The sequence below is a fragment of the Carcharhinus amblyrhynchos genome, chromosome 15, assembly GCF_965287045.1.
Source record: "Carcharhinus amblyrhynchos chromosome 15, sCarAmb.v2.hapA, whole genome shotgun sequence".
Classification (NCBI taxonomy): domain Eukaryota; kingdom Metazoa; phylum Chordata; class Chondrichthyes; order Carcharhiniformes; family Carcharhinidae; genus Carcharhinus; species Carcharhinus amblyrhynchos.
Window position 1 is genome coordinate 69,283,857 of NC_137338.1, and position 27,841 is coordinate 69,311,697.

At 43.4% G+C, this 27,841-nt stretch overlaps 1 protein-coding gene across 8 annotated transcripts in view; it reads right to left on the reverse strand.

Annotated features, from left to right (window-relative positions):
* mcf2la (mcf.2 cell line derived transforming sequence-like a) overlaps nucleotides 1-27,841 on the reverse strand; it is a 197,054-nt gene that overhangs the window by 92,873 nt on the left and 76,340 nt on the right. For all 8 annotated transcript variants that reach the window (XM_080204142.1, XM_080204143.1, XM_080204144.1 and 5 more), the window contains 3 exons: nucleotides 20,576-20,690; nucleotides 3,794-3,884; nucleotides 600-719 (listed from right to left, as the gene is read on the reverse strand). In XM_080204142.1, coding sequence (XP_080060268.1) covers nucleotides 600-719; nucleotides 3,794-3,884; nucleotides 20,576-20,690 — 326 coding nt within the window. The remainder of the gene's footprint in view (nucleotides 1-599; nucleotides 720-3,793; nucleotides 3,885-20,575; nucleotides 20,691-27,841) is intronic.

Sequence of the window (27,841 nt, forward strand, 5' to 3'; positions counted from 1 at the left end):
TTATGGAATTGCATTATTTTTCTCAGTCTCTGGTCCATAATCTCCCATATCGCAAAGGAATAAAGTGCGAGTTTAATTCCTCACTAGTTTTTGAAATCTTGAATGTGTGCCTTTCCTCTGAATATTGGTACCAAAATGTTTTGCATCTACAGCCATGGAATTTTCTCTCTTTTGGTGACACAGTAGCTTGTTCAGAAGCTGGGTTCCATATTGATATAGGCAAATCCATACTTCTGCTGCTGTCTCATCTGTCCTTTAGCTTAACAGTTTTTCATTCATCTCAGTGTTATTCCAATTCTCCCACAGTTTCGCTAGCTGTCTTTCCTACCTCCTAACCCTGCTTCACCTAAAGACTGCACTTGCATTGAACTTCCCTTACAATCATAAAAATGATACAGCATAGAAGGGAACCATTTGGCCTATCTTGCCCATGCTGACCCAAAGACATCCAGGGTGTACAACATCATGCACGATCAACCAGCTTCAAGCTGCTCCAAACAGAATTCTTGGTTAACATTTTGGATCGATATTTTGTTGGATTAAAGAAAATTCTCAACTTCCCCAAAGATCACATCGAGTTATTTGAGAAATTCACTTACCGGTACCTTCAGCTTAAAATCATCTCGATTAAATCTCAGGACAATGTCAGAGATGGCTCTCTGAAAGATGCCCGAGGGTCGAAGGACAAGAATTAATTGAAGGTTTCCTGGGAATGATCCCTATAATGAGAAAGGAGACACAAAAATTAGGAGGAGGCCATTTGGCCCATCGAGCCTGCATTGCCATTCAATACAATCATTAATGCAGGAGGCCATTCAGCCCATCATGTTGGCTTCAACTCCACTTTCCTGCTAATCCCTATATTCTTTAATTTCCTAGGAGACCAAAAAAACTGTTCATCCCAGCCTTAAATATATTCAACAATGGAGCATCCACAACCCTCTGAAGTCGAGAATTCCAACGACTTACAGCACTCTTGAGTGAAGAATTCAATTCCTAAAAATCCCCATTAGAAAATGGCGACAGATGTGCAGAGCTAATCATAGAATCTCGACAGTGCAGAAGGAGGCCATTCGGTCCACTGAGTCTACCCAAGCCCACTCCCCATGCTCTATCCCCATAACCCCATTAATCTCCCCAAATGTATACATCATGGGACGCTAAGGAGCAATTTAGCATGGCCAGTCTACCTAACTTGCACATCTTTGGACTGTGGGAGGAAACCGGAGCATCTGGAGGAAACCCACACAGACATGAGGAGAATGTGCAAATGGTGAACTCAGGTCCCTGCTGCTGTGAGGCAGCAGTGCTAACTACTGTGCCACGAGTCATAGAAAATGCTTAATCATTTATATATTAAGAGAACTGTCATCAACCTCAAATGGTAAAAATAAAAGAAATATTTACATTTTGGACACAGACGGAGAGCACAGCTTTCTCAGTCAATGCTGTGAGCAGTCAGCACACACTTCACTTCACTTGCCCTTACTTTAAGTGTTATCACTTCTGTCAACACTGGACGGAAATTGGTGGAATGTAGCAACAGTGCAGGTGGCCATCGGTCTACGAAATGTCTCCTGGGTCACACTCAGAACCCAGATAGACCATATGTGGCCCCCCCAAGCTGCAGATTGCCCACCACTGCTGTAGAATTATTTATATTCATCTGAAGCAAAATGGAAAATGCTAGAAACACACAGTAGGTCAGTCAATACTCAGAAAGAAAAAAGACAAACTCATAGGTTGGAGAGAGCCCTTCATGTGCCAATTAGGATTGAGAAGATGGGCTGAGATTCCCTTTCAGAGCTGCATTTGATTGATGCTGTTGTGCAATGGAGCATTCTCAGCCATGTATCTAGTAAATGTCCAGTTAATGTAACAAACATGTTGAATAACTTCAGTAAACAGTTTGAAAAAAATCTATCCCATATTATCCCTATCCTAACTTTCATCTCCCAAAGATTTCAAATCCTTCCCCTCAATACTTGGGTAACTCACCTACAATTAGTTTTTCTCTCCCTCTCTCCTCTGCAACTACCCATCACCCTGTCCATAATCCTGCCATTCTTGTGCATCCTAATAGTGGTAATTGGCTAGTATGTGAGTGTGAGGACAACCTGTTGAATTTGCTCCTGTCCCCCACACATGAACATCTCCAATGTTCCCCAGCGGACTGCTGACCATTGCCCTAGTCCTGACACTCTTATGTTAGGCCACTTTGGTGTGAGATCAGGTAGATCACCCAAAAGATCGCGGGGAACTCAAATTCTCTCCCCCAAAAGGATGTAGATGCTGAATGTCAATGGAAAATTTCAATACTATGTGATAGATTTTTGTTAGGTAAGGAAAGGGATAAGGAGGTAGGACACACAAGTGGGACCAACACAAAGGTCAGGGATTATCTTGTTGGACAGTACAATGAGCAAGTGAGGCTGAATGGTCTGCTTCTGTTTCAATATCAACAGGCAGGCAAAGATCTGGCCATCATGGAAATTATAGCACTGTGTTAGGAGCCAGCAGGTCTAGGTCCTGGAGCAATTTAAAGCCATAATGGTAATGTTACCGGACTGGGAATCCAGAGGCCCATGCTAATGCGCTGGGGGCCATGGGTTCAAATCCCATCATTGGCAGCTGGTGGAAGTTAAATTCAATCAGTAAATCTGGAATTATAAAGTTCGTCTCAGTAATGACGATGGTGAAAGTATCAATTGTCATAAAACCCATCTAGTTCACCAAAGGGAAGGAAAGCTGCCATCCTTACCAAGTCTGGCCTATGTGTGACTCCAGACCCACAGCAATTTGGTTGACTCTTAATTGCCCTCAGAAATGGCCTAGCAAGCAACGCAGTTCAAAGGCAATTAGGGATAGGCAACAAATACTTTGCCAGCTACGTCCACATCCCATGAAATACTTTCTTTTTAAGCTGAGCAGTGTCATTAACATTAAAAGCGAAACAATTTTAAACTGAGTGGCTTCTATATTTTGAAAGATGAATTCAATCATAATTTTTCCTGATATTCCTATACAGCACAATAACATTCAGTAGTAATCAATGAGAACCTTGGGATTGCAAGGTAGAAATTCTTTGCATTCAATACTTTGTTCCTGCAAAATATAAAACAAATTGTGCAGGTATTGTATTTTTACACTTGCCATATCACGATGTTATTTCACAAATTTCCTGCTGCATTCTTGCTGCAAAACAGAAATATTTGCAACGCACCCCTGATATTTAACATTTCAAACATCAGTGAGATCTAGATTTAGTCGGTGTGTGTAACACACAGCCAGTCACTCAAGAGACTGAGAATGCACACCTCAGGTTACTGATAATGACTGTTCATGATTTAAATAAAATCAAGAATTATTTTATTAAAGAGTAGCTTAGTGAAAAACACTAACACTCAAAAGAATTAGGTCATAGTCACTGCTTGACGAATATAAAGTAAAATCAGTGCCCTCCCAGCAGGAAGAATTTGTGTCTGCGTGTTTCCAAACCTTAGAGGCATGCTTCCTTTGACAGAGGACAGAGTGGTGAATTTATCCTGTCCTGTTCTGTCTCAGCATCATTGGGTATGCTTCTTGAAATCAACTGAACGTGCACCATGGGCTGCCTTAGCAAAAAGATTTCCCCTGATGGAGGACGACAAAGCACATTGGGCTCCATCTCACACTGAAAATGATGACTACGAATAGATGCTTTCATTCACCTATTTGTTATTCAGCAGCTGCCTTACAGGTACAACACAATTCAGGAGGAGGAAGTCAACACACGAGCTACAAAGGCACTCACCGTGATTCGCAGCAGCGATGCCTTGACGGAGGACCATTTGTCTTGTCTCCTGTCTACGAGCAAGATGAATCCAACATCACCACCTTGAAGGCTGAAGAAGAGAAGTAGTTTAGGAATTAAACTGAAAATAAAAGAAGAACGGCAGGTTCTCTCACATAATGCTACAAAACACAGGCCTCTAGGCATGCTGACCCTTCCACCAAACAGTCCATCTGGATGCATGCTTGCTCCACAGACTTGCACTCTTCTGATGGTGATTGCTGGAGTCAAAACCACTGCTCCAAACATTCGTGAGGAACAAATCGCTGTCACCACCACAACCAAACTCACAAGACTAGAGCACACTGCTTTACACCACCAATTGTCACACATCAAAAGGTCATGGTTCCTGATCACATTGCATGTTTGAGAAAGTTTATCAGAGACTGTAAATTACTGTCTCTCTCTTTCTGTCTCACTAGAGACTGTAGTGAGAGAGAAAGAGAGAGAGAGAGACAGAGGGGAGGGGAAGGAAGAAATCCCTCACATCAGATCAGCTGAATCCTTTAGCAAATGCAATTGCAGAATTTCCCAAGCAGAGAGGCAGGGATACAGTGACTGTTCAGATCCGATTAACTGTACACAGAGGCAGCACAAGCTGTGGGGCAGTGATCTGTCAGATACAGCTTCACTTTCCTGCTTCGTTCAACCATGCATGTCACACACAGTACCGAAGGAAGGAGTCTGCAAACCCCAGTCCTTGTAAATCGGAGCCAATTGTACAATGCCAGCAGTCGGCTTCAAGCCAATCACAATTGGGCTGTTAGAGAGATGGACCAGCACATAACCAGCAAGCAAATATTTCTGATACAAGAACACAGCACACCTCAATTATGACTTCTCGTGTGGGTTATTGTGTTGCAAAATTCTGCTTCTATATTTGATGGTAGCAGAGCTAACTGACAGCAGATGTCTACCTGAACCCACCCTCTGCAGAATTTGTTCAGTAATAAAATCCTCCTACTCTATCTTTAGATTTGCCGTATTGTGTGGTTGTTGCTTGAGTAGCTGAACAAAAACGCCTTCTGCCCTCTTACATTTCCAAATGAAAGTGTTTTAATTACAGGGCAAGAAAATCATCGAGTCACAGCACACATCAAGGAGGCCATGTTAGGTGCGGTTTGTCTGCACAAGCTCTTTGACAGGAATATCCAGTTAGACTCATTCCCCTGCTCTTTCTCCATTAACTCTGCAAATGATTTTGCCTTCTAGTATCAATTCAATTCTCTTTTAAAAATTACAATTGCATTGGTTTCAAATGACCCTTTCAGGCAGTGCATCCCATATCTTAACAACTCTCTGCATAATGCTCACCATAAGAATCATAAAAACTAAGAGTGGGGTAGGCAATTCAGCCTCTCGAGCCTGCTCCAGAATTCAGTACAACCATGCCTGATCTCATCTCGGCCTCAACTCCACTCTCCTGTCCATTCTCCATAACCCTCCAAACCCTTACTAATTAAAAATCTGTCCGCCTCTTTAAATTTACTCAATGGCTTGGCATCCACCACACTCTAGGATAGTGAATTCTGCAGACTCACAACCTTTTGAGAGAAATAACTTCTCCTCATCTCTGTTTTAAATCTGTCTCACCCCTTATCCTAACACCATGACCTTTTGTTCTTGATTGTCCAGCAAGAGGAAACATCCTCTCCACATCTATGGGGTGATTTAGCACAGCTGACCGAGAGACTCAAACAGAGGCTGTTTTGTGGGCTTCCTGCTTGCGCAAAGTGGCAATGCCCTGGGGGCATAGGTCAATGCCAAGGCTGGGGCCTAATAAGGTGTGGCCTAAAAGTGTAGGGCTGCTGGGGGAGAGGGGTAATTGATAGGGGTGGGGGCTCCCGCTACCACTCAGCACTCATCAGTGACAGAGGGAAGGAGGAAGGCCAGCGATTAGTGCTGGCCATCTGCGAGGGGGCAAGGCTTGCTCATGTTCACAACGCCAGCAATACCAGTGATCCAGTCGGGGGCAGGGGGGTGGGGGGGATGGGGGCGGTGGCGGTGGTGGTCAGAGGGGAAGTGATGGGGAGGGGGGAGGGGTTACTGTGCTGGTCAACAATCTAGTTGGCCAGCAATTGGGAGGCTGGCAGTGCAGGCTAGTATCCATATGCTGATCTTGGCCCTGACAGATCAGAGCATGCCCAGTGGCCCACTCAGCGCCATGCTGCCAGCTTCTTCACTGGGAATAGGCCCTGCGCCCTGATTCATGCTCATGCACTCTGCAGAGTCATTTTGAAACTTTCCTTGAAAAAAAACAGCAGGATTTACTCTAGTTTTTATGTGAATTTGACACTTAGAATTTTTTTGGGAGAATTGCCCCTCCGCTGCCTACTTTGTCAATCCCCCTCATCATTTTGTACACCTCAATAAGATCTCCTTTCACTTTTCTAAACTCCAGAGAGTATAGGCCTAAACTGCCCAATATCCCTTTGTAAGACCTCACATCTGGAATCAATCTGGTGAACTTCTTCTGAAACACCTCCAATGCAACTACATCCCTCCTCATGTAAGGACACCAAAACTGTACACAATATTCTAAGTGCAGTTTCACTAATGCTTTGTACAGGAGCAGCAATACTTCACTACTTTTATATTCTATTCCTTTGGTAATACATGCCAAGTTCCATTTGTCTTCCTTATTACCTGCTGCACTTGCATACTAGTTTTCTGAAATTCGTGCATGAGGACACCCAGATCGCTCTGCACCAAAGCACTTTGAAGTTTCTCTACAATTAGATTGCAATTTTCCTACCAAAATGGATAACCTCACACTTATCCATGTAAAACTCCATCTGTCAAGACTGATGAAGACTAATAAAAGCTGATGGCTCACCAATGATATTAAAATGCTAGTAGCTGTTATGAAGGACTATTTAAAAAAAAAGCTCACATCTCTAATGTGGTGTTATACCTGGGAGCATTAGAACACTACAGCACAAACAGGCCCTTCGGCCCATTATTTTACCACAAATTGTAGCAGTTCCACACAAAAACAAATCACGATACTCTGAAACACTGTACAGACTGTTCTTTCTGATTTGTTTATTTTATTTTCTAATTTAATTTTACAAAATAAGTGCTAATTGTAATAGGAAGCTCAAATCGAATTGCACCAATAACCAATGATGGAAAAGGAGACCTGAGCAGAACCACTCATATCTGTTGAATGTAAATAAAACCATTAAAAGCAACTGGAAACTGGCCTGTGAATGTTACTTTGGTGACAGTTCATGCATGGAGTCTGAACTTGCGTTGAGATTAGTGTGATTTTGTTGTTTGTTTGTCCTTATATATTAATGTAAAGCTGATTCAGCATGCATGATCTGACATTTTAAAGCTATGTGGTGCAGTACAGTATTGTATCGTGCATTACTGATTTAAAACAAATTTACCACTGATTTTTTAAAAAGGTAGACAGTACTGATATTAACACTAGTTAAGCAGTTGTTGAACACAATTAAATTCAGCTCATTTAAAACAAGATATTGATTTTTACGCTCGGCTCAGTTTATATTAGGTTTATTAGTTTTCAAGTCACTGCCCCTTTTATCTTAGCCTTTGTTGCACACATTACGAGACTTTTTGAAGAATGTTCTCATGTTCAGAGACTGAAGGTTGAGAGAAGAATGAAGGATTGTTTTTTCAATTCACATTGAACCCATTAAAATTGCTTTTCATCCGATTGCCCCGTCCGTGCCCATTAGTTTGCAATAATTTAACATTGCCTGTTTTTGGGGCATTTGACTTACAATATTGAATACAGTACTTGCAGGCTATCCCCTGGCAATAGCTAAAATAGGGTGGCATGGTGACACAGTACTTACCTCACAGCGCCAGGGACCTGGGTTCGATTCCCGTGTTGGATCACTGTCTGTGTGGAGTTTGCACATTCTCCCTGTGTCTGTGTGGGTTTCCTCCGGGTGATCTGGTTTCCTCCCACAATCCAAAGATGTGTGGGTTAGATTAATTGGCCATGCTAAATTGCCCCTCTATGTCCTGGGATATGTTAGCAGGGTAATATGTGGAGTTTCAGGGATAAGGCCTGGGTAGGATTGTTGTCAGTGCAGACTTGATAGGCCAAATGGCCTCCTTCTGCACTGTAGGTTTTTTATGATTCTATGCCTAATTTTGCCCCATTCACTGAACCTATTGATATACATTTGCAAATTTCTTACTTCATTATTGCAACTTACTATCCCACCTATTTTAATGTAATCTGCAAATTTGGCTTTGGTACCAACTATCCCTGTTTCCAAGTCATTAATATAGATTGTAAATAGTTGGACCTGAGGACCAAACCTTGTGCCACCCCACTAGTTACATGGCAACCTGAAAAACCTGTTTATCCCGCCTCTCTGCTTTCTGTTGCTTAGCCAATTCTCCATCAAAGCTAATAAATTACCCCTAATCCCATGTGAATTAACCTTGTGTATGAACCTGTTGTGTGGCACCTCATCAAATGCCTCTGGAAGTCCAGATACACTACATCTACAGGATCCCCATTATCCACCTTGCTTGTTACATCTTTGGAGAACACAAGCAAATTAGTCAAACATGATTTACCCTTCATGAAACCATGCTGACTCTGATGGATTGAATTTTGACTTTGTAAATGTTCTGTAATTGCTTCCTTTAAAATGGATTCGAACAATTTTCCAATAACGGATGTTAAACTAATTGGCCTATAGTTTCCTACATTTTGCCTCCCTCTCTTTTTTGAATAAGGGTATTCATTATATTAGCATTTTTCCAATCTACTGGAACCATTCCCACTTGCACTAAATTTTGGAATATTAACAATGAATCTATTATCTTCAATGCCACCTCCTGTAAGACCCTAAGATGTAGGCCATCAGGTCCTTGGGACTTCCTTGCCTTCAATCCCAATAGTTTGCTCAGTATCTTTCTCTAGTGATGATAATAGTTCTAAGTTCCTCCCTCACGATACCCTATGCATTTTCTGTTACCTTTGGGATGGCACTGTGTCCTCTGCTGTGAAAACTGAGGCAAAATATTGACTTAGTGTCTCTGCCATTTCTATGTTTCCCACTATTAACTCCCTAGTCTCATCTTCCAAGGGACCAACATTCACTGTAGCTACTCCGCTCCTCTTTATACACTTACAGAAGATTTTGCTGTCCGTTTTTATATTTTGTGCTAGTTTTCTTTCATAATTTACCTTTGCTCTTTTTATTACTTTTTTAGTGATCCTTTATTGATCTTTAAAAGCCTCCCAACTTTCCAGTGTGGTACTGGCCTTTGCAATACAGTATGTCTAAGTTTTTATCTTTATTTTATCCTTAACTTCCTTGCTTCACCATGGAAGTCTTTCCCTCCTCTTACCACCTTTCCTCCTCTCTGCAATATATTTTAGTTGGAGGAATTGAATAACTCTTTAAATATCTGCCACTATTCATCAACTGTCCTACATTTTAGTCTTCCTGTCTAGTCCACTAGGACCAAATCTGTCCTCATGCCTATGTAATTTCCTTTGTTTAATTCCAGAATGCTAGTGTGGGAGTTCCCCACCCTCAAACTGAATTTGAAATTCTAGCATGCTATGATCACTCTTCCCAAAAGGATCCTTAACTATCTATCATATCATTTATGAGCCCTACCTCATTGAACAAGACCAAATCTAGAATAGTCTGCTCCCTGGTTCAACAACATATTACTCCAAAAAGAAAATCTCTAATACATTTAATGAACTCTCCCTCAAGGCTAGCCTTGCCAATTTGATTATTGTAGTCAATCTGCATGTAAAAATCACCCATGGTTATTATTACCCTGTCTTTCTTACTAGTCCTCAATACTTCTTGGTTTATACTGTGTTCCACTGTAGAACTACTGTTTGGGGACCTATAGATTACTCCTACCAGAGACTTCTTTCCCTTGCGATTTCTTATTACTATCCAGACTGATTCTACATCTTGGACGCCAGTGCACATTCCATTTCTCACCATAGCACTGATCTCTTACTTAACTAGCAAAACTACACCACCTCCTTTTCCTTCCTACCTACTCTTCTGAAATAATGAGTACCCTAGAACATTCCAAACTTGATTTCCCTGCCACTTGGGGCCCGATTTTACCAAAGATTTGTGCCCGTATTCGGGCACGAAATCACAGTAAATTCGGGCGTCGGGCCTATAACGCGATCTGCATCCGAAACCAAGCAGATTGCGTCTGTACCAACACCCGATTTGGGCGCATGCATTTAAATCAACTTAATGAACTATGCACCCAACTCTACTGCCAAACCCCACTTTACCGTCTTTGGATCTGTTCCGGATCCGCGCTGTTATCAACCTGCAGAATAAAAATCCAAAGCAGATTCCTGTTCGCCAAGCGAACCGCTGAAGCGGATTTCTATTCGGCAGGGGAATCTCCGAAGCCCATCCTCCTCGAACACCCTTCGCAGACCCCCCCCGCTAGCCAGTCCCACGATCTGAACCCCCTGGGAGGCACCACTCCCATGGCAGACCCTCTCCCCCACCCCCCTACCCCCGGGAGGCAGCCCCGAACCCCCTGATCGGACCCCCCCCACCCCCGCCCCCCAATGGGAACCCCCCCGATCGAACCCCTCTTGGGAGGTAGGCCCCTCCGGCAGACCCCCACCCCCCTCCCCCCTCTCCCACGGTCAGATCCCTCCGGAATTCAGGCACCCACCCCTCCACCCCGGCAGAGCACACCCCCCAACCTACCTCCACCGCTGCCCTCCCTCCACCATCCTTCTGACCTTCACTCGTTGATGTGGAGATGCCAGCGATGGACTGGGTTGAACACAGTAAGAAGTCTCACAGCATCAAGTTAAAGTCCTGTTGGACTTTAACCTGTTGTAGTGAGACTTCTTACTGCACTCATTGGACAGCCTGCAGCACCTTCCTGGCCTTCCGCTGGTGTCTGCCAGAAGAGGGGGCAGGCTCAGATGGATCCCTGGTTGGCGGGGGGGGAGATTCTCCCAAGTCCACCCTCTCCAACCAGAGATCCATCTGAGCCCAAAAGTCCTTAGCTTCCAATTGGTAAAATCTGGCCCAATGTCTCAGTAATCGCCACTAAATCATACCCATTTGTCTCAATTTGCACTGTTAAATCGTTAATTTTATTCCGAATGCTTTGTGTATTCAGATTCAAAGCCTTTAAGTTTGTTTTTCAAATTCCCCTCACTCTGCAGATATTGTTGATATTAGTTTAATCATATTATACTTTGAGAAATTTTGTGTGTGTGGACCATTTTACTTTTTAATGAACATAAGTTTATTAAAAGGGGAGGGAGTGTGATAGCCATACATTTTGTCACACTGCCCTGTCTGCTTCCCTCTCTGTTGGGGAGGTACAAATGAAGTTGTTCAAGAATGACTGTCTGCAGTTGAGCATGTGTCTAATACAAAGTAATACATTATTTTGACCACCTCTATTCAGTTTCCCTTTAACATTCACTGCACCAAAAAAACCAATCCCAGATACTTAGTCACTTAGTTCTATGTTACCAACGTCTCCTATATTAGGGCCATTTTGGTAACTCATCTCTCCATCCTCAGTGTCCAGAAGGGAAAAACAGTTCAGGCCAGCATTCTTATTCCTTCATTTTACAGTTTTTTCCCTTCTGGGCAGGACCCTGACATCTTTCCGAAGGTGGTTCCAAGTAATTTTATAAAGGTTTAGCAGAATACCTTTGATTTTATCCAATCTGCCTCTATTTGTAAAGCCAAAGATCCTGTATATTGTTAACAGACTCACTAATTAATCTGGCACATTACTGCATAGAAGCAACACCCCCACCCCAACCCCTCCCCTCTGTCCCAGCTATCTCTTGTTCCTCCACCCCCTTTAAATGCTTCCAGGTATTTGTCATTTCCTTTCAGTTTCAAGACAGACCACAAAAATCGTGTCCCCCACTAGGTCTGCTTTCCTAAGAAATCATGATGTGGGTATGCCGGCGTTGGACTGGCGTAAACACAGTAAAAAGTCTGACAACACCAGGTTTTAGTCCAACCTATTTATTTGATAATATTCTCACAAGCTTTCGAGGGGTTACCCTCTTCGTCAGGTGAATGGAGAGTTCTGGCCTCAGACAGAGCATATAAAGCACAGACAGTTTAGAGATTACTGATTAAAATGCGAATCCTGCATTTTAATCAGTAATCTCTAAACTGTCTGTGCTTTATATGCTCTGTCTGAGGCCAGAACTCTCCATTCACCTGACGAAGAGGGTAACCCCTCGAAAGCTTGTGAGAATATTATCAAATAAATAGGTTGGACTAAAACCTGGTGTTGTCAGACTTTTTACTGTGTTCCTAAGAAATCTCCAGATATACTTGACATCCCTATAGTCTAGGGCACAAAGTTCTTCAAGATGTATGTCAAAAGATCCAGCAACAAACTGAAACGCTAGCAGAACATATTTTCTCATACAAAGCCTTTAGTGAGAGGTTACCATTCCCACATTTGGGGATTCTGAAGGTGAAGACTACACACAAACACTTGTCATACTCGCGCAATACTTTTATCAGTGTTGTTGGTTCAGCGATGCTAATTGTTAAAATAAATACGTTCACACCTCCACATGATCATCTCAGCAATTAACAAAACAGCTCACACTCACTGTCTGGGGAGGTTGCTAACTACTTTCTGTTTGTAAACAAAGGAGGACAAAGACAGAAATACAAGAAGCTGACTGAGATTACAGATAGTTGTTTGATAGGATGTGCTTGTGTGACCTAGGCCCATACAGCAAAGTCGGGTCTTCAGTCATCCGGGCCACCCTTGCCACTGGAGCATGATCTTGTTTCTTCAACAATGGTAGACAGTGTGCCATCCCATGTTAAAAGAACTCACACACAGGAATCTTCCACCCCTTAAAATGAAGTCCACCACCTGGAATGCAGGACCCTCATGGACAATCCCAACAGTGACAGACTGGAATGCTGTACTGCTATCATTGCCCAGAAGCTTTGATGTTTTAACACTAACATCAGCATTCTGAATGAGACCTGGCAGTCAGGAAGAGGCCAGCTCAAGGAACAAGGTGGAGGTTACATCTTCTTCTGGAAAGATTAGGGATTAGCGGGGTAAATGCATGGGGTTACAGGGGTGGTGGGGGGGCTAGGTCTTCCAGTCCGGGGGTCCAGAGAGGAGGGTAGATCTACTTCTGCACTGTATTGATCTTATGTTTCTATGATTGCCATGGAGAATCCAGCACAGAACAATTAACTGCCATACTTTTATTCAAATTCGAACCAAGCAGGCCAATTCTGATTAGTCACTGCACTTCCATGAGAATGGCTGTCTACCAAATTTTAGTTTAGTTGAAAAATGCATGCACAATGCATGGAGATACTCCTTCTGCAAAGATGTGTGAATATATGTGGCTTCCAGTATGTGTGCCGAGCTACAACGAGTTTGACTGACAATCTTATTTTGGTCTTCAGTATAATTTTCAGCAATCATTAACTGAGTTTTTAAAACAGAATAACAGAACAATAAAGTTCAGCAAAGGCTGTATGAAACTTGAATGCAAAAGAGGAGTTGGAAGTTACTTTGATTAGGTCGTGCATAAAGTGGGACAATGTACCTCATTCATTATTCCACCTTTTACTTAAAAATGCAATGAGATGTTGTATTAATTGAACTCAGCAAGTCCAATTATTTAAAATAAAAACAGAAAATACTGGAAAAAAAGACTCAGCAGGTCTGACAGCATCTGTGGAGAGAGAAACAGATTGATCGTTTTGAGTCAGGAGAACTCGTTTTCAGATGTTGTTAGACCTGCTGAGTTTTTAAACACCTTCTGTTTATATTCCAGATTTCCAGTATTTGCAGTATGTTGCTTTTATTTGTTCTTGAGATGCTCATTCAGTGTAAAATCAAGTAGATTAATGATTGAACTACATCTTGCCAAATATATCATTAGTCCCATCACTGAGGAGAAGGTTCTGGGAAACTGAAAGGTCTGAAGGTGGATTGGATGGACTACACCCCAGGGTTCTAAAAGAGATAGCTGAGGAAATTGTGGAGGCATTGGTGGTAATCTTTCAGGAATCACTGGAGGCAGGATTGGTCCTAGAGGACTAGAAAGTAGCTAATGTAACACTGCTGTGTAAGAAGGGAGGGAGGCAGCAGACAGGAAATTATAGGCCAGTTTGCTTGACTTTGGTCATTGGCAAGATTTTAAGAGTCCATTCTTAAAGATGAGATCGCGGAGTACTTGCAAGTGTATGATAAAATAGAACTGAGTCAGCATGCCTTCGTCAAGACAAGGTCATGTCTGAAAAATTTGTTAGAGTTCTTTGAGGAGGTAACAGGAATTTAGATAAAGGAGAACCAGTGGACGTGATTTATTTAGATTTCCAGAAGACTTTTTTCAAGATGCCACATAGGAGACTATTAAATAAGTTAAGAGCCCATGGTGTAAAGGGCAAGATCCTGGCATGGATAGAAGATTGGCTGACTAGAAGAAGGCAGAGAGTGCAGATTAAAGGGTCCTTTTCAGGATGGCAACCGGTAATTCGTGGTGTGTCTCAAGGGTCAGTGTTGGGATACAGGATATTTGGCTTTACATTGATGATTTGGAAGAAGGAACTGTTGCTAAGTTTGCAGATGATGCAAAGATATGTAGAGGGACAGGTAATATTGAGGAAGCAGGGGAGCTGCAGGAGGACTTGGACAACTAGGAGAGTGGGCAAAGAAGTGGCAGATGGAATACAATGTGGAAAAGTGTGAGTTTATGCATTTTAGGAGGATGAGTGGAGGCATAGACTATCTTCTAAAGAGGGAAATGCTTAGGAAGTCAGATACACAAAGGGACTTGGGAGTCCTTGTTCAAGATTGTCTTAAGGTTAATATGCAGGTTCAGATGACAGTAATGAAGGCAAATGGAATGTTACCATTCATGTCAAGAGGATTAGAATACAAGAGCAGGGATGTACTTCTGAGGCTGTATTAGGCTCTGGTCAGACCCCATTTGGAGTATTGTGAACAGTTTTGGGTCTCATATCTAAGGAAGGATATGCTGACCTTGGAAAGGGTCCAGAGGAGGTTCACAAGAATGATACCTGAAATGAAGAGCTTGTCATATGAGAAACGGTTGAAGACTCTGAGTCTGTACTTGTTGGAGTTTAGAAGGACGAGGGGGGATCTTATTGAAACTTTACAGGATACTGCGAGGCCTGGGTAGCTTAGACAATGAGAGGGTGTTTCCATTAGTAGGAAAAACTAGAACCAGAGGGCACAACCTCGGACTAAACGGATGATCCTTTAAAACAGAGCTGAGGAGGAATTTCTTCAGCCAGAGAGTGGCAAATCTGTAAACTCTTTGCCACAGAAGACTGTAGAGGCCAGATCATTGAGTGTATTTAAGACAGAGATAGATAGGTTCTTAATTAACAAGAGGATCACGGGCTATGGGGAAAAAAATAGGAGAATGTGGATGAGAAAAATTTCAGTTATGATTGAATGGTGGACCAGACTCGATGGACCGAGTGGCCTAGTTCTACTCCTATGTCTTATGGTCTAGTCCGCCTACAAAGAGAATGAAGCATACATAATGAGGCCACAAGTATCGAGTTGAGTCTGCAAGTGGATATTATTGCTAAAATCCTGTGTTACACAATAGTATATTCAGATGCTTGGCAGCAGAAATATACCAATAAAGACAACACATTCAGACCACATAATGAGAAAACATTCATCTGTGCACCTCAAAGAATATCTGCAACAAGTTCTAAGCTTGGAACAGCCTACTGTTAGGGAAGGAGATGGCATTGCCACTCCCACTGCACTGCTATGACCACAGCAGATGTTATTACCAAGCAAGCCACATTCCAGATGGAAGCCTGTCTTAGTGATCACAAACCCATTTGAAAACAAGGAGGCAGTGCTATTGACCCCAAAAGCATGGAACTCCAGTAACACCTCTAGGATTTTAAAGATTAAAAGATTAATTAAAAAAAACTCGAACACATAAGATTAAAGTTATTTGGTTAAAAATAATCTTACAGAACAGCCCCTTGCCGCCCTGATCCCCAAACAAAGAAACACGCACTTTGCAAAAAATTCACATAGACCACCTTTTTGGCAGCGACTCCGTTATAAATTTTAACCATGAAAATTCAATAACGTGACTCAAAGCAAAGAACTTCTGTCACTTTATAAAGGCATATCTCACATCTCCTCAATCACATCCACTCAGATGTGGAAAATCAAAAAGAAGGTTTAGAAACAAACTGCTTCCTGTTAATTGGCGGAGGAGGGCGTTGGTGAGGATCTTGTCTGTCCAGTAGGGGAGGGAGTGATAAGGGTCTTATCTGTCCAGTAGGGGAGTGGTTCGTGATGGTCCTGTCTATCCAGTGGGGGATGGTGAGGGTCCTCTCAGTCCAATGGGCGAGTGGCTGGTGAGGGTCCTGTCTGTCCAGTGGGGGAGGAGTTGATGAGAGTCCTGTCTGTTCAGTTAGGGAGGGTCCTGTCTGTTCAGTAGGGGAGGGGTTGGTGAGGGTCCTGTCTGTCCAGTGGGGGAGGAGTTGATGAGAGTCCTGTCTGTTCAGTTGGGGAGGGTCCTGTCTGTTCAGTAGGGGAGGGGTTGGTGAGGGTCCTGTCTGTCCAGTGGGGGAGGAGTTGATGAGAGTCCTGTCTGTTCAATTGGGGAGGGTCCTGTCTGTTCAGTAGGGGAGGGGTTGGTGAGGGTCCTGTCTGTCCAGTGGGGGAGGAGTTGATGAGAGCCCTGTCTGTTCAGTTGGGGAGGGTCCTGTCTGTTCAGTAGGGGAGGGGTTGGTGAGGGTCCTGTCTGTCCAGTAGGGAAGGGTTTCCATGTGGCATTCATTTCTCAGAGGAAATGACAGCTAAAGCTGTGGCTATTCTCTCAGGCATTCCATGGAATCATCTGAAGAGCAGCAAGGATGTTTAGCTAATGTTTGGCCAATATTTATCCCTCAACCAATGGAATGGTAAACAAATAACACAAAAATTAATATCACTGCTGCTTTCAAGCACTGCAAATTAGCTGCTGTGTTTCCTGTGTCCCAATGTCTATATTTAAAAAGAATTTCAATGGTTGTGAAGTGCTTTAGTATGTTCTGAGGCTGTGATTGTCACTGAATTGTAAATTCATCTTATTAAAGTAAGTAAAATTGATTTATTAGTGCCACAAGTAGGTGGCACGGTAGCACAGTGGTTAGCACTGCTGCTTCACAGCTCCAGGGTCCTGGGTTCGATTCCCGGCTCGGGTCACTGTCTGTGGAGTTTGCACATTCTCCTCATGTCTGCATGGGTTTTCTCCAGGTACTCTGGTTTCCTCCCACAGTCCAAAGATGTGTGGGTTAGGTTGATTGGCCATGCTAAAAAATTGCCCCTTAGTGTCCAGGGATGCGTAGGTTAGAGGGATTAGTGGGTATAATATGTTGGGATAAGGGGGTAGGGCCTGGGTGGGATTGTGTTTGGTGCAGACTTGATGGGCCGAAGGGCCTCTTTCTGCACTGTAGGGTTCTATGATGTAGGTTTACATTAACACTGCAATGAAGTTACTGTGAAAATTCCTTTGTCGCCACACTCCGGAGTGTGGCGGGAAAATTTAGCGTGGCCAACGCACCTAACCAACACGTCTTTCAGGTAAAGACAGCAGATTTCCTTCCCTAAAGGACATTAATGAACCAGATGGGTTTTTCCGACAATCAACAATGATTTCATGGTCATCGGTAGACTCTTCATTCCAGATATTTTTATTGAATTCAAATTCCACCATCTGCCATGGTGGGATTTAAACCCAGGTTCTCAGAAATTAGCTGAGTTTCTGGATCAATAATCCACTACACCATTACCTCCCCTAAAGATAGGTAGGAAACTATGTTCTGAAGCAGATATAAGGAGGTTGCAAATAGATATGGGATAGATTGAGTGAGTGAATTAGTGGGTAAAGATCTGGCAGATGGGAGTATAATGTGGGAAAATGTGAAGTTGTTCCAATTTGGCAGCAAGAATGAAAACCAGAGTATTAAATGGAGAATGATTGCAGAATTCTAAGGTGCATCAAGATTGAGGTATTCTAGTGCTTGAGTCACAGAAAGTTACTATACAGGTAAAGCAAGTGATTAAAAAGGTTAATGAAGACTTGTTATATGATAGGAATTAAACATAAAAGTAAGGATATCATGCTTCAATTATACAGGGCATTCAGTTATACAGGGCATTTGTAAATGCCACATCTCCAAGAAGATCTTCAAAAGCAGCAGTGCCTCCAGAAGCCAGCATTGCCATGCACATATGGTGTCAGTTTAAAAGAGTTTAGTGAAAGGGAGACAGGGCAAAATGCATATGCTGCAGTAGGCTGCACCTCGTAGATGATTCTCAACAACAATCTGAATTTATAGTGTCATTAACATTGGAAATAGCCCAACGGCACTTCACAGGGACATTGGAAATCTAAATTTCAGGAAAATAACCAGAGTGTTGACAACAAACTTGTTCCAACCGATAGATTTGAAGGGACAAGTTAAAGGAACAGAGCATGGTGGAATAAGGGAGGGAATTCCAGTGCTCCGTCAGTAACTGGGGAGCCAAAACATATATTTGGCAATCACTTTGTATATACCTCTGCTCAGTTCAGAACAGTGACCCCAGGTTCCAATCACTTGTCAATTTAATTCTCTGCTCCACTCCTACTCTGACCGCGATCCTGTCTCTGCTTTATTGTTCTAATAAAGCTCTACGTGAACTCAAGGAACAGCATCGCATCTTTCAACGAGGCACTTTATATCATTCAGTACCTGATAGAAAGTAAACTGGTTGTTGGAGGACAATCATTTCAGCTCCAGGAGTTCCTCATGGTAGTGTCCCCGACCCAACCATCTTCAGCCACTTCATCAATGGCCTTCCTTCCATCACAAAGTCAGAAGTGGGGATATTCATTGATGATTGCACAATGTTCAGCATCACGTATGACTGAAGTAGTCCATGTCCAAATGCAGCAAGACCTGGACAATATCCAGGCTTGGGCTAACGAACAGCAAATTACATTCATGCCAGACAAGTGCCAGGTAATGACCACCTCCAACAAGAGAGAGTCTAACCCTATAACATTCAGTGATTTTAACAGTAAGAAGTCCCACAACACCAGATTAAAGTCCAACAGGTTCATTTGCAGCAAACGCCACTAGCTTTTGGAACTGGCTGTTCCTTTGTCAGGTGGGTGGGAGTTCTGATCACAAACAGGGCATATAAAGACACAAACTCAATTTACACGAATAATGCTTGGAATGTGAGTCTTTATAGCTAATCAAATCTTAAAGGTACAGACAATGTGAGTGGAGAGAGCATCAAGCACAGGTTAAAAAGATGTTCTGAAAGCGAGTGGCGTTTGCTACAAATAAACCTGTTGGACTTTAACCTGGTGTTGTCAGACTTCTTACTGTGTTTACCCCAGTCCAACACCAGCATCTCCATATCATTCAATGATTTTACTATTGCTGAAACTCCCCCCAGTCAACATCCTGGGGGTTATCATTGACCAGAAACTGAAATCAAACAGCCATACAAATACTGTGGCTACAAGAGCAGGTCAGAGATTAGGAATCCTGCAGTGAATAACTCACTACCTGACTCCCCAAAGACTGTTCAACATCGATAAGGCACAGACCAGGAGTGTGATGAATACTCTCCACTTGCCTGGATGAGTGCAGCTCCAACAACACTCTAGAAGCTGGACACCATCCAAGATAAAGAAGCCCACTTGATTGGCACCCCATCCACAAACATTTACTCCCCACACCACCAATACACAGTGACAGCAGTGTGTACGATCTGCAAGATGTATTGGAGGAATTCACCAAGGTTCCTTGGGCAGCATCTTCCAAATCCACGACCATTACCATCTAGAAGGACAAGGGCAGCAGATACCTGGGAAATTCCCCTCCAACTCACTCACCATCTTGACTTGGAAATATACTGCTGTTCCTTCACTGTCACTGGGTGAAAATCCTAGAATTCCCTTTCCAACAGCACAGTGGGTGTACCTACACCACATGGACTTAAACAGTTCAAGAAGGCACTCAGTATCACATTCCCGAGGGATGGTCCAGCCAGTGACACCCACATCTTGTAAATGAGTTTTTAAAAACTCAACATTGAGTTCAACAATTTCAGATCAGAATCTTTGACCCTTTTCACTGGATTGATGCTGAGAGCACTCAATCTACAATTCTAAATGTATATTATTTCCTGTCTGGTTGTTTGTTTCTTTATTTCATCTGTTACCATCTCTTTCTGCTTTGTACTATCATGCCTTCCATTATTCAATCAGTCCTGCCTTCCACTCTTGCACAGAATTTTCCATTTTAAATTTTGTCCCCTCCCTCTTTTGCTTAGAAACTACTAAATCCCTTCATCCAATTCTGATGAAGGATCACCAATCTGAAACTTTGGACGAGATTCTCTGGCCTCCTAGCTGCGGATTCCAGCTGGCAGAAGATGGCGCTTTGTTAGCTAGCGATTGGATTCTTAGGTCCCGCCACTGTCAATGGGAATTCCCATTGATGTCACCCCATACCAGCCACAAATCCGCAGGCGGGGGTGCGCTGCCAGTGGGACCAGAGAATCCTAGCAGCGTGAATGGCTGGAGAAATCCAGGCATTAACTCCGTTTCTCTTTCCACAGATGCTTCCAGGCCTGCTGAGTATTTCTAACTTGGAAGATACATGACGATGATGCCCCACCCCAACACCATCCAGCCCCAGTGCTACTTCTACATCTTACCTGGAAATACTGGTCAGGTAATTTACAACAGCTTGCAGTTCCTTCTCAGGGATGTCAGTGAAATCTGGGTATTCAGGAAAAGTTATAATTGGACAACCATCCGTACCTCGACCTCCTGAAATGAAGAACAGAAAAGATTAATAAATCACTGTTGTTTCACAGCTCAAGGCATTTCAATTAAATAGCCCGAAAAATGTCCTTTGTGCTAAAATAGATCTTTAAAATTTGCCCTCTCAAATGGATGCAAAAGATTCCATATTACTATCATGTAAGAAGGACAATTCTCTCCACTGTCCTGATCAATATTTAATCCTGAACCAACAGCACTAAAATGGCACATATGGTCATTACCACACTGCAGTATAGGGGTACACTATTCACTATGTAAAACATTTGGTTAGGCCTCAGATGAAGAATTGGGTCCAGTTCTGAGTGACACACTTTAGGAAGAATGTATAGACGTTAGAGAGGGTGCAAAAAAGAATCACAAGGATGGTTCCAGGGGTGTGGAGCTTCAGTTAAGTAGATAGCTTGGAGAAGTTTGGATTGTTTACCTTTGAAAAGGTTGAGAGGAGATTTGATGTAGGTGTTTAAAATCATGAGGCGGCTGGACAGAGTAGATAGGGAGAAACTGTTCCCATTGATGGAAGGATCAAGAATGAGGGAGAGCAGAGAGTTAAGATAATTGGGAAAAGAAGCAATGAATAAATATCTTCACACAGCAAGTAGTTAGGACCTGGGGTTCACGGCCTGAGAGTGTGGTGAAGGCAATTCCATCGAGGCTTTCAAAGAAGAATGTGCAGGGCTACAAGCTAAGGTGGGCAGGAGAAGAGGTGACTTCAGTTGAATTGCTCCTTGGGAGAGGCAGTGTGGAGATAACAAGCCAAATGTCTACCTTGTGTGCTGTAACCACTGTGATTCTGCTGCCATCTCTACATCACAACATGACTACACTTCAAAAATACTTCACTGACCTTTACCCGGCGATCATGAAATGACAACGTTTAAATGCAAGACTCTCTCTTTCAGCTGGATGAATTCCCTTTCCGCCTGAGATGAGGTGGAATGGACATTTACCTAACATTAAAGCTGCAGCTCCCTCCAGTGGGAATCAAATAGCAGCAGCTCACTTTTAAAAGGGAGATTTTTGACAACAGAGAGCAACATTATAAACCCAACCAGTCAGCATGTTATACCATGAATGCTGAGGCACTCTTACATTGCATGCATCAAGCCCCAATGAGGCAGCAGCGATGAGAAAGTTACATGGATTGTGAGTCTAATGTTCAGATGCGACGTTTTAGCAAAATGGCATTTTTTATCATTTACACATCACTCAGTCAATTGTGCGTTTCACATCGATAAAGCAGCCATGCGTTTCTTTTTGACCATGTCAAGCTGATTTGTTTTCTGATATGAGAATAGTGTATCAAACAAACGCAGCGAGCATGCGAAAGGACAGTCAGTGGGAAAAGGCCATAAGCCACACAATAACAGAGTCTGACTCACTGACTTGAGTCTGATTGTATACAACAGGCGTTGCATTCCCAACCAAGTACCAACAGCTCTTTACTGATACAGCGGATATGCTCTCTGTTATTGAACAGCTACAGACAGGCTGTCAGAGCAGAAGGTCAATAAACTACAGAGAAATATTGGAAAGGGAATGCTGCGGTTAAACATCTGAAGTGACCAGAACTTGCAGTTAAGACAGAAACTGAACCAGGTGGGCGAACCAGACGGTGCAGTGGCAGGCGGGCAAACCGGACATTGCAGTTGCAGACGGGTAGGGCGGCACGATAGCACACTGGTTAGCAGTACTGCTTCACAGCTCCAGGGACCTGGGTTCGATTCCCGGCTTGGGTCACTGTCTGTGGAGTTTGCACATTCTCCTCATGTCTGTGTGGGTTTTCTCCGAGTGCTCCGGTTTCCTCCCACAGTCTAAAGATGTGTGGGTTAGGTTGATTAGCCATGTTAAAATTGTCCCTTAGTGTCCCGAGATGCGTAGATTAGAGAGGTTAGTGGGTAAATATGTAGGGATATGGGGGTAGGGCCTGGGTGGGATTGTGGTCAGTGCAGACTTGATGGGCTAAATGGCCTCTTTCTGTGCTGTAGGGATTCTATGATTCCAGGTGAACCAGACACTGCAGTCACAGACAGGAGAACCGGATGCTGCAGTCACAGACAGGAGGAGAACCGGACGCTGCAATCACAGACAGGAGGAGAACCGGATGCTACAGTCACAGACAGGAGGAGAACCGGACGCTGCAGTCACAGACAGGAGGAGAACCGGACGCTGCAGTCACAGACAGGAGGAGAACCGGACGCTGCAGTCACAGACAGGAGGAGAACCGGACGCTGCAGTCACAGACAGGAGGAGAACCAGACGCTACAGTCACAGACAGGAGGAGAACCGGACGCTATAGTTACGAAGTGAACCTCTGCTGTAATTACAGACTGGGACCATTCCGTGCGGTACACACTGCATTTCAGCAGCAGCTATTTCCACAGAAACCAGTGAATCTATCAATTCTTCCTGTCACATCCTACTCCTCTACTGTTTTAGACTACTAATGGTTGAGATGCCTTATGGGCCCTTCATTCTCTTTCAAAACCTTTTAATAAAAATGTCAAACAGAGAAATTAAAAGTCAATTGAAACGTTGTCATTAATATTAATTTCCTGGTAAAAATCACATCAATTTCAGTGATCACATCATTACCCCAGCAATTCCTCAGTGACAATTTCTGGCCTCACAAGTGCCAGCAGAGTTCTTTGGTACCGTTTACCAACCCCACAGCTGCCAGACTTGCACCCACCAAGCTAGCTGCTGGCAGTGTTACAGCCATAACCCACTTTACAACTTCCAGAGAACCACAGAAACCCTACAGTGCAGAAAGAGGCTATTCGGCCCAGCAAGTCTGCACCAACTCTCCAAAAGAGCATCCCACTCAGGACCTTCCCTCCACCTTATCCCCATAACCCCGTGTACTTACCATGACTAATCCACCTAACCTACATATTTTTGGAGTGTGGGAGGAAACCAGACTATCCAGAGGAAACCCACCCAGACATGGAAAGAATGCGCAAACTCCACACAGACAGTGACCTGAGGCCGGAATTGAACCCAGGTCCCTGGCACTGTGAGGCAGCAGTGCTGACCGCTGTGCCATTGTGCCAGTTTGAGTGCTGGCAGTTGTAGTGCCAGCTTCACAATTGCCAGCACTACAGCCACCATCACAAGCACCAACGTCACCATTGCCACTCTTGCATTTGCTAAAATGAAATGATTTGAAAAGTGTTTGCTTTGTACAAATTGACAGCCATATTATTCTCACAACAACTGGTGTGGTCAGTAACCTTGGCCACTTCGCCTATTTGATCATCCTACCTCTGGTGGAAACACGTCAAGGCCATATCATTCCTGGTTGTGGAAGTCTCAGTCCTGACAGTATTCCCAGCAGCACTGCTCATCCCAGAGGACAAACCCATGGGTGGTCTCACACAAAGAGGTGGTTCTGTTCACTCCATTGTCCATTGGACAGAGGAAGCCTTTCAAAAGACTCCTGTCCCCTGATTAAAATGGTAGGGACATTTGGAATTACAATTGAAAAAGTATTTTCTCACCCTATTAATCAGAGTGCGGACCTTGCACTATTCAGAATTCTCCAAGTGAGTTTTTACCTGTAATTATCTCCGACAGCCAAACCCACACAGAAAATGGACAGAGAAAGACCTGTTGCCTATAAACTCTGCCCCATTCATGCATGATACCATGAGGCATCACTATGTCGACCCACCAGCAACCTTGTCATCTCCCGGGAGAAACTAAAATCATTCTGACTGACTGACCTCCAAACAAAACTTGGTCCCCAGGAGTCAAAATCTCAACATCGGGGTGCTGGCCTTCATATTAACCACATCTACAGAAACCAAATACATGGTATAAACTGCAAAAACACTCTCAGTACAACTAGTTAAACAAAAATGGATGAAATGCACAATTAAACTAATGGATTCTAAAGCTATCCTCGGACAGCCGATGACACAGTTTGGTTGTTGCGTGATTTAGAACTGCTCTGAGGAACTGCATCTGCATACAGATAAATATAGACAGTAACCAAGGCAACCAAGGTAACCCTTAGTTACTAGGCAGATCTGACATCAGGCCCACAGGCTCCCACTATATAATGTTAAAAATGGACATCTGCCAATCCAGTCCATTTACCTTCTGGCAATGAATGGAACACTGACTTCAGTTTCAGAAATTAATTATTATTCTAAACCTTATCATAGAATCATAGAACCTACAGTGCAGAAGGAGGCCATTTGGCCCATCGTGCCTGCAATGACAACAATCCCACCCAGGTCCTGTCCTGTCCCCGTAACCCAACTTATTTACCCTCCTAATCCCCCTGACATTAAGGGGCAATTCATCATGGCCAATCAACCTAACCTGCACATCTTTGGAATGTGGGAGGAAATTGGAGCATGCAGAGAAAACCCACGCAGACACAACAAGAATGTGCAGAGTTTGCACAGTCACCCAATGCCAAATGCCTGGCGTTTTGAGGCAGCAGCACTAACCACTGTGCCATCATGTCACTCCTCTGGAGAGGTCAGCAGTCTTGTGCTTTGCACCTGAAATATTCCCCTTACCCAGCAGCACAAAGCAGAGAGGGGTTCACAACATGGGTCCCTGCCCTCTGAGTGGGCATGCCTATTTTCAGAGTTTTGAGGGAGCCCTAGCACCTAGAGCAAGCAGGGGAATTTAAATAGCGCATCAATGAGGCATTGGTTAGTACCTCCACGGCTCCAGCCTCCCTTTCCTATATCTCTTTTTCTTACCCACAGTGACAGGCCTGTGCCCAACCACTCCATATCAAAGGCTTTAGTTTCAGAAGCAGCACTGAGATTTGAAGCTACAGATCTTGTGTTACTCTTTTGGTTGACAGGAGATGTGGACTAGCTCTGGCCAGGCAGGCTCAGGAAGCTGGGAGATCAGCCCCTTTTAAAGCCATCATTTTGTTTTTCCAAAAAATATATGTCATTCATAGAATTAAAGAAAAAATACATTACAAAATATTTCAATCTGAAAATTACAGAAAGTGCCTAAAACTCAACTTGTCTCCACCTCAAGTGCCTCAATACAATTGTAGTTTTTTGATATTTTCAATATACTTTTCACATCAGACATATAGCTTGGGAGACAATACATTTCAAATTGAAAAATTCAAGGAAATGAAATAAAATTTAACTTTCCTTCATACAGACTGTTTCTCTGAGATTTCTCATATAATTTCAATACTCCTGTATTCGCAAAGCACATTTAATATCAGACACACAGCCCGAGGAGTTCTACAATATTTCCCAATCCTTGGTGTAGTATGGTCTTAGCCTTTGACCTTTCCCCTCTGCAGTGGCTGCCCTAAGCTTTATTGCATCCCTCAGCACGTAGTCCTGGGCTTTGGAATGTGCCAATGTGAAACACTCGGTCGAGGACAATTCTTTGCCCTGGAAGACCAAGAGGGCAGACCAAAGAACATCTATCACCAAGTTGATGATCCCTCAGTAACAACTGATGTTTGTCTCGGTGTGCGTCCCTGAGAATGGCTGGAAGTCCTGCATCACGGAGTTGCTTGAAAGGAACTGTGACAAAAAAACACTGCATCGCTCTCTAGACCTTATTTACAAAAGGCACATTCCACAAGAGGTGAATAACAGTCTCTCCCCCATCACAGTCACCTCGAGGGCAGCATGGAGGGAATGAATACTCCAGGTATGTAGGAAGGACCTGATGGAGAGGCTCTGGCTCAACCTAGCCGAGCTAGGTTTTAGTGTTCGCTTTGAAAGTTCTGATGAGGCATTCTGCCAGAAGACTTTGTCCGTCTGTTGAGGGAACCATTCAACAGGATCCACCATCTCCTTTTACTGCAAGAGCCTCTAGGACATTACGTGCAGGCCATTGCTCGATGGACAGGTGGAACCTCAGAACATAGTGACACTTGGTATTTGCATACCGATGATCGACTCACAGCTTGAGGCAGCCACCTACAAACGATGGCCATCAGGATGAAGGAGATGTTGGATACATTTTCTCTCCCTTTCCCTGCAAACACGGTCCATTTCCAACCTCCAGATAGAACAGCAGAGGATGGGAAGATCACCAAGATGCAGGAGTGAGAAATGGGTCAAACCTGCAGCACATGCAGCAACACCTGATGACCAGGTTCTTAGCTGCAAGGGAGAGGGAAGGTCGCTCCCATGTGCCCAGTTTTTTTTAACCATAGCTACTCGCTCCTTGGTCTGGTTCCTCTGAACCAAATCTCCCAGGACCTTCAGGCAATCTGACCTGACAGTGATAGGGGAATAAAGGATCGGTAGGAAGGAGGTAACTATCTTTTTTTTTTGCAAAGAAATATACATTATTCATAAAATACCTGAAAGAACATTACAAAACATTTAAGAATGGCCATCACAGATAAAGCACAATAATATTCAAATCACTAATAGATAGATCACATTCTGCTCTGGGGTGGATAGGAAGGATGCAACTTTTTTTAAAATCTTTAAATTTCTTCCTTTCTCAGAGTTACAAAGCCAATGCACAGAGTGGACAGAATAAGCTCTTGATCCATCTCCTTGCTTTCTCCCAAAAATTCTAATTGAATGCAATTTATGGTCCTCACAAATGGGACAGACAAGATCCAAGCTGGTAAGAACAGATGTTACACCTGATCTCATGCTTGATGTTAGCCAAAAGGTGTGGGTAGGAAGAACCTGATAGTGAATTCCAAGCTTTGGCTGCAAAGGTCTTTTCCTATGCAGTGTCCGTAGTAATGGCAAGGGGCACAAGTAGCCATTTATCGGTCAAAGTATCAAAATACAATTCACAAAATGCAAATGAATAAGAATATTGCAGGATCGAATGAAGAACAAGCAAGAAGATAACAATCAATTCCTTTAGTTGCTCTTCAAAATTATCAGTAATACCCACTCTACATTTTTTATTCATTCCTGGGACATGGGCGTCGCTGGCCGGCCAGCATTTATTGTTCATCCCTACTTGCCCAAGGGCAGTGGAGAGTCAACCACATTGCTGTGGTTCCTTCCCTAAAGCACATATTCTGGACCACCAACAGGAACAGTGAAGCTTCCTAGTTGTTCTGCCAAGGCCAACAGCACTTCATCTTCATCATAAATTCAAGAATGGAAACAGCTTACTCCTCATTCTTTCGACTCCTAAAGCCAAGTGAACCAGATGGA